Source organism: Epinephelus moara, chromosome 3, assembly GCF_006386435.1.
Source record: "Epinephelus moara isolate mb chromosome 3, YSFRI_EMoa_1.0, whole genome shotgun sequence".
NCBI classification, from domain to species: Eukaryota; Metazoa; Chordata; class Actinopteri; order Perciformes; family Serranidae; genus Epinephelus; species Epinephelus moara.
In genome coordinates this window covers 24,795,393-24,803,581 of record NC_065508.1, presented here as the reverse complement: position 1 = coordinate 24,803,581, position 8,189 = coordinate 24,795,393, and the positions used below count along the sequence as shown (strand labels likewise).

The 8,189-nt window shown below is 41.2% G+C and overlaps 1 protein-coding gene across 1 annotated transcript in view; it reads left to right on the top strand.

Moving 5' to 3' along the window:
* The window catches only part of kirrel3a (kirre like nephrin family adhesion molecule 3a), a 299,880-nt gene that overhangs the window by 281,058 nt on the left and 10,633 nt on the right, over positions 1–8,189 (top strand). The window contains exons 14-15 of the mRNA XM_050034328.1: positions 7,391–7,500; positions 7,623–7,709. Coding sequence (XP_049890285.1) covers positions 7,391–7,500; positions 7,623–7,709 — 197 coding nt within the window. The remainder of the gene's footprint in view (positions 1–7,390; positions 7,501–7,622; positions 7,710–8,189) is intronic.

Genomic DNA, 8,189 nt, shown 5'->3' with positions numbered 1-8,189 from the left:
CCCGTGGAGGTCTGCTCGCAGTTCCGTATATTCGGACACTGCGAGCAGACCTCCCGGACCAAAACATCAGTTTCCTCCTGGGAGGAGTTTGGCCGTCTGACGCTGCTGCTCTCTTCCGCCATGGCGAATCGAGTAAACTCTCATTACGCCTTCGTGTGGCGCATTTAAGGGCGAGGAGAGGGGCTCATTTGATTGGTGCGATGTGTGTAAAACCCATTCCATGCCTTCTCTCCTCCCTCTTTCCGACTTGCGCAGGTAGGAGGGACGGAGGTGGGAAAGAGGAGTAGCTGCGCCAGGTGCACGGTGTGCCAAACTTGCAAAATCTGCCTGGCCACACCCAGTTGGCAAAGCGCAGGTGCGCTGCGCCCCCGCCTCGCCCGGTCTGTGAAACTAGAGCCCGTAAGGTGCAATAGTTGAAACTTCTATTTGTTACGGTCGAAAACATTATGGGAAATCGGTGGTGATCGTGTTTTATGGGTCCAGTCCGTGGGTCCAGGTCAGAATTTTCACTAATTGGTACAAATTCTAGTTTAGTATTTTGAAAAACTCTTCATCTCTAGATGATATTTCAACATAATACCCCTTCCCAAGTGGCAGCTTAGTCACAGATATCAACCTTCAGTGGCAAAGTTACACCAAAGAATGCAATAGCCAAGGCATGTTTCAAGTTTTGTCTCATTGAAGGTCTCAGTCTGAGATATGATATATTTAAGTAATATCACACTCGAGCTCGTGATGTTATACTCGTATATCGTCACGGCTGTGATTTGGTCATAGACAGGCCGAAGACATTCACAGCCGTGACGATATACGAGTACAACATCACGAGCTCGAGTGTGATATTGCTTTTATACAACAGTTCAACAGTTAAATAAGCAAGGCTGATTAAGAAATGTTGAAAAATGAGGACAAAATAGATAATTTAAGCATTTTATTTGTCTTCCGCCAACAAAAATAGTTCCCTCAGGACTCCGCTGTCACCGTTGCTATGTAACGCAGACATGGTGCGCCAGGCACTTACTCTTTATACACATTTATCTGCACATTTCCATTAATTGTGCAGCTGGTGAAATAAGTCTCTGGTGACTGCATGGTGGACTGTCGCTTCACAGGCACAGCCGACTCTGCCTTCTGATCTGACAGTATGTTGCTCCATCGTTTCCTGCTCTCCATGGATGGCTTCCAGTAGCTTTTTAACAAGCTCTCAGACCTGCAAGACAAAAGGTATATTTTAGGGCCCGACTCCTAATTAGAAGACTAACTTTACACATAGGCTACATTAAAACAACATCATACCTGTGTCCATTCACTGTCATGATCTCCCTAGCTTCAAGTCTCACATCTGACAGCTTCTGTATGGCAGTCGCCCTGAGGCTGTGATTGGTGTAGATAGCTGTTGTCCCCGCCTCTTTACACATCTTTGGCAGCATCTGTGCAAGTGAGTTTATTCCCAGTGGAGCTTTAGTGTACCAGATATTGTCTGTGTGAGCTGCTGTCATCCTGGGCTTCAGATAAAGGGCATTTGCATCTGGTGGAAGTTTGTTTAAATACTTTTCCAGGGATGCAACGCAACTGCTGACCTAACTGACACTAACCGTCAGTTTTGATTTGATTGTTGATTGCAAACAGCTGTGAGGCGGAGTGATACATACACAGTGAAATAACCGTGATGTTGTACTCCAATATCGTCACGGTTTTACTGTCTCTCGACTAATCAGATTGCAGGGCCGGAACTAACTGTTGTATAATAAATGATAATATCCTTTATAACCTAATTGTACTGACTTTGTTTGGATTAAAAAAGAAAAGGTCATTTTGGGGTACTGGTGCCCCCTAATTTTACACACACACATATATATATATATATATGTCAGGGGCAATTGCTCTGAGAAAACAAGGGAGGCTGAACTTCCCCTAAAATTTCATAGAAGAAATGGTCAAATATGCCCTATTGAATTTACATTAAAATAAAAATAAATTCAATTTTTTTTTAGGACATTACATTAAACGTGCGCTAGGATGCGTTTCACATCATGACTATGATGTTCAAACGTCAGCTGTTTATCACCAGTTTTCAAACGCAGATATTTGTGAGTGGAGTCTTCTGACAGAGTGCCGTCCGGAGTTTCTTATTTCCATAAGCGATACAGCTCATTTTTACCATTTGTACACAGCTCAGGTGTTTAAACCCATCTGAAAATCTTTGAGGTGTGTTTTGCTGTGGTTCTATGGCATGAGTGTGGTTGAAAATCGGCTTCAATTAAATGTTCCTTTTATAAGTTACTGCCTCACTACAATATGGCAAATTTTATGATCATGTCAACTTAAAGTGAGCTTCCCCTGTTTGAAAGACCAGCAGCTGCCACTGACATACATATATATATTCAGGACAGGTCATATCTGATGGTTTTATGTAAAAGAACATCCTAAAAAACTAATGTTTAGACATAAATTACAGTAAAATATCATGTTCAGAAGCAGGGATATGCACTTCTTTGTGTGATGCTGAGGCATAATGGCCCCAAATTTCAAGCCATGAATTCAACTTGATCCACTAAGTATAAAATGGTGTACTTTCAATGTGTTATTTGGATGAGATCACAAAAAAAACCTTGAATGATTGCTATTGCAATTTTCCCTGGGTCAAACCACAGACTGACTGGACAACTTGTGAAAACTTGTGAGTTGGCAGTACTGAGTTACATACACCGGAGCTTGTGCTGAGATTTACATGCACAGCTCTAACTTATGTGCACTACTGTGCATGAACATGAGGTATTTCGAGCCCTGATGGTGTACCATACATAACTATAATATCTATGACGAAAAATAAAATTTCATCTCAGTCTAAACACAGAAAGTCCATCTTTGGGTCACAACCTTTTTCCAGTGTATACTAAAGAATAAGCCCTTCTGCCACAAATCCAAATTCAACATGACATTATACAGCAATCATTTTACATACACTGTGTAAATGAGCTGCAGCCCACAGGCTCTTTAAGTTTTCTTGACAAAGCAGAGGCGGTAGAAATCCGACAGTGGTGAAACCTTTCAGACACATTTTGGACATCAATGTGCACACCAGAAATAAAGTGCTGTCAGTGTTCCAATATGAACATGAAAATGGCATTTTCACCTGTGACAGTTATAACCATTGGCAATAACATAGAAAAGCATGAAGAATAATGTGTACATGTTGTTGTGTGATGTCAATTATGTGAAGTAAGAATAAATTTTCAAACTAGGTTCCAAAGAAGCATTTGTATTTCAATTCACGCGTGGTTTCATGCAACTTTTACAGTCATGTTTTTTACGATCCTGCAAACGGCCGAGAGTTTAGGGAGAGGATTTATTTCAGACATGCAGCCTTCCAGTTGTACAGCTTCACTTTATGACTGAGTCTGTACTGTCATTAGGCCAATACAGAGAAACAAAGAGGTTAATCTCAGGAATAATTTGTGTTGATTAGTTGAATTAATAACTCTATTTCTTGCTTGTCATTTCTCTGTGGTAAATATAATTCATAACACAGCTACAACAACTACTCTGGGAGGCCGCGGGCAATTACATTTGTTGGTCTCTATTGCGTTGTTAAAACATACAATAATGCCACTTATGGAGCAAGTACTTAACGGCCAGTTATGTACGAGTAAAACATAATGTGTGGGCAGTCAGTTGTTATTGCTGTTAATGCTCTTTGCTCAGTAATAATGACAGGCTTGACACAACCTGCTATAGTAACGAACTGGCCTATATAATTTACCTGACTCTTACAACCAATGTAACTATCAATGACCAGTAGCATGAGATTATTTAGAATTTAAAGCCCTGTCCTTATGTATACCGATATTTTTTATAACGTATATTTTGCCCCTTCAAAAAAAAAGTCAACTTAAGTATATTTATAGAGCACATTTAAAAAAGAGGAGCGTTGACCAAAGAGTTGCAGATGCAGAGGCATGATTAAATTAAAATAGTCATAAATGAGAGAACATACGTAAATTAATAAAAGCATACACTATGATTAAATCATAACACAATAACAGCACTGCACAAGCAACAAAATAAGATGCAAGCAAATAAAACAACAGTGTGGTCAGGCATGATTTTAAAAGGCTAAAGAAAAGACATGGGTTGGATTCCGTCCACACAACCTTTATTTTACAGAATATCTCTGTCCATACTACAATACAAAAATGACTCCAAACAATTGCCAGCATATGCTGTCTTGTGCAATTTCACCACACAAAGGTGACTAAAATGAACAATGACAGCAATATAGTCCACGATGAGCAGCGCTAAAATCAACCTGCGTAGTTGTCCCTGCATTGTGACATTAGAAAGTGTCACATTTATCTTGCAAGTGTACTCTTCTTCAACGTTTTGTTTACTTCCTGGATTTTTCCCGCATGAATATTCTGACCAATCAAGAGCAGCTTTCTCGCACAAGGCATTTGATCTGGTCTACTTGTAAATGCTGCCATGAGAACATGAACCAACTCTAGGCAATTATGCAACTTTGGAACAAAATAAGTCCCTGATTCAGACCAAAGCTAGACAACTCTAGGTCTGAAAGCACTCTAAGTGTAAAGTAGTCATTAGGGATGCACCGAAATGAAAATTTGTGGCCGAAGCCAAATAATATTAAACACTTGGCCGAATACCGAGTACCGAATACCGAATATTGTTGTTTAGTTTTTCATTAGTTTTTGCAGATGAACCCCCTCCAGATTAGTGTTGTCAGGCTACCAATATTGGGACCCACTGTGCAATACCAATGAAAATATCATGGTTCTGAGTAGTATCACAATACCACAGCGAAAATGAGGCAGATGTGCCTTTTGTCATTTATAAAAAGATAAATCACTTTTCTATAATACATCAATGATATTTCAATGGAATAAATCACTTATTGACTTATTCATACTTCAAAAACGCGTCANTCGCCGGTAAGACGATGGCCGCCGTATTTGACAGGAATACATTACTGTCTGTGTCTGACCCGCGTTCAACCCACAACCGATGGGATTTGCCTTTCGTTTCTGCTGCTGGTTGAAATCTGTAGGCTGCTCGCACAGCGTGCTGAATGATTTAAGCCTATTTTGCTCGCTCAAAACTATTTAGTCGCAAATGCAAGTGCCGTGACGGACGGATCGCCACACTGCCGACATTTTACGCCGCTCGTCACGGCACGCTGTTTGATTGTGTTATCAAAACACGCTGCTATTATTCGGCCTTGCTTTTAACTTATTCCACCAAATACTGAATGTGTGTTTTTTTGCAATATTTTTTTATAATATTCGGTTACCGAATATTCGGTGCATACCTAGTAGTCATCGGACTGAGCAGTGCTAACAAAACATAAACAAGGCAGTAGTCTGCCACAAGGTCTGAGATTAACACCCACCAAGTGCCAAATATGGGTAGATTTTCCATTTGGTGAGTAAATCTCAGAAGGCAACCCATGCTCTCAGTCTATACCGCATTTTGGTGTCATTTGCGACCCCGGCTGTCTGTCAGAGTTTCACACACATACGTGCACACACACACACTACCTTTTGTTTTTATGTGCATCTAAACAGTGCAGCGAAACTGACCGACTCGAGTGCTCCTAGTGTTGCGGCTCTTGCTGCCAGTCTGCTGCTAGCCACTTAAATTTTGGCCAGTAAAAGATATGCTTGGCCGGTGAATATTTTCATCCACCAGTCCCTTTGGCTGGTGATTGAAAAAGTTGATTTCAGACACTGGTCCACCATTATTGTTGTTTCTGGCCCATGCTCATTACATAAAGCAACGATGGGCATGCAGGAATTGAGGAGATGATGTTATTGTTTCCCAAAGGGCTATTTCATAGTCGACGCACACAACGCGTGCAAACGACGCGAGCAACGCACTTCCTTTCATAGTCAATTCATTGAATGCAAGCAACCGGTACATTTGGGCTAGCTAGTACTGCTGTAGCTAGTTGGTACTGCTATTTTATTAGAGTGCAGGGCACTAGAACTGTGATATAAATGGGGGTGTGCCCATATGAGTTCGCAAAGTATGTCCTCCTCGCCCGCCATATTTCATAGCTGCTTCTTCTGTGAATAACAAATAGTGGTTAATTTCAAGTACGTTACTTGGATTATCACCCCCGCTGGCAACGCATGGTATTACACGCGTTGCTGCGTCGGGTAGCAAAAAAATGGACAACACATTTTGAGACGCAAGCACGCATCATGACGGCCATTGCGTCTCGATGCGTCTCAATGCGTTCACGTCTGCGTGCCTTTGCGTCGACTATGAAACGGCCCAAACACTCCAATTAGTAACAGTATGAAACATCTGCACCTGTGACCTAAAACTCTCTTTGCACTTGAACAAGAGGCAGAAATGTAAAGGAAAATATCAGTTTTTATGAAAATATCTTTATATGCGTAGACAGGGCCGACATTCTAAAACTTTAAAATGTATTATTAAAAATAAAAGGAGAAATGGCTCTACTTTTAACAATAACATTAAGTAATTTCTAAATCCAAAATAAACTTTCTTTATGCCACATTACCATTGATAGATATTGCTCTATGTTGTCTGCCATACAGTGTTATAAATAGCTGTGATGAACAACTGTCAGTAGAAGTTAAGAGAACAGTAAAAGCCAACCAGAAACACTTTCAAGCCACACACTTTAGTACTTTACTGCATTTCAAAACAGTCGTTATATAAAAAAAAGTTTAATGGGTAACATTCAAAGATAAAAACATGAAAGCTCACCCCAGAGGATGCTGTGTTCCTTCTCTGTTTCCTGCTAATTTCAGGTGAAATATTCTCTTTGTAACTTTTTACTTAGCAATGTTGTACCCAGGGACTGATAGTTAGTTTAATAGGCATAGTGCTGGGAGACTTTTTGCAAAGTGAGTAACACAGCCTCTATTGATAAACGTGTTTCAATTTTGTATCTACATCGTTTCAAAATGCCAAAAGAAGAGAGGAAGTGCAGTAGAGTCAGGATCATTTCACATACAGTCAGCTTAGTGGTGCCTCTGTGAGCTAAAGTAAGCTTTGTGACAGGCCAGACATTTTATATTCATACTCCCAGACCAGCTACACACAGCGGCATTATTAGATTGCAGACATTGATCAGTATCGTACCGGGAGGTTCGAGGACAAGTGAGTGTTAGCAAGATGGGCTTTATCCAAGTGCTCAGTAAGTAAGTTAAGGTCAGACTGCAGAGTGTTGTGTGTACACCACAGTCTTCATTATGACCGTCGCAGTGAGAACTGAGGGAAAAGCGGCTTTTGAAGCTGCCGTGAGTGCATCAGGCGGGGATACGGTGGGATACAGGACCAATGCATCTATCAGCCACTGCCAATCAGCCACACTGCTCCGTCTCTCCCTCTCCTTCAGATCTCAAAGGAGTGGTTTCAGCAAAAAATGACATCCGGGTGGAGATCGTTCACAAGGATCACAATGCAGCGCGGGAGAGCGAGGAGCACACAAGCATCAAACAGATGATGGTGAGTCAACACAGTCTGATGCTGTGATGCAGCCTTCTGTCATATGCATCCTCTAAAGTCTTTCTGGTCTGCTATATTCACTATATATGACTACTGATGACCCTGATTTAACTGTGATGCAGATTGACCGTGGTGAGTTCCAGCAGGAGCCTGTGCTGAAGCAGCTCGAGGTGCTCCAGGAGGAGGAGAAGGAGTTCCAGCACATCAAGGTGGGTGAACGCTGAGAGAACGTTTGAGGCCAAATGTCAACTGCAGGAAATCCAGCAGGAAATCTGGTGGCTCAGCTTCAGAGAGCCAATTACCCTTTTATTTGCAGAGGCAAAGAGTGGCTGTTAGCATCTCTTTCAATAACAAATGGCTGCATATCAAGCCACTGCATAAAAGCAACCCGTTAAGTGTAATGGGGAGAAGTATACATGCTTTGTGACAACACAACACGGTCACGCTTCAGGGTTAAGCAGATGCATTCAAATCTTTCAAGGCATTTCAGCTAAGAATTTTCCTAGTCGACCAATAGTCATCATTTAAGGCCATTAGTCAACTAGTCGCCAGCATGTTTACGATATTAATTTAATCATTAGATGATATACAGTATTTTAGGTGGTGCAACACAATGGTTTGAGTTGAAGGTGTGAGAAAGAATAGTATCAGTAACATTGTTAACACTGTGCTACATTACAGAGAAATAC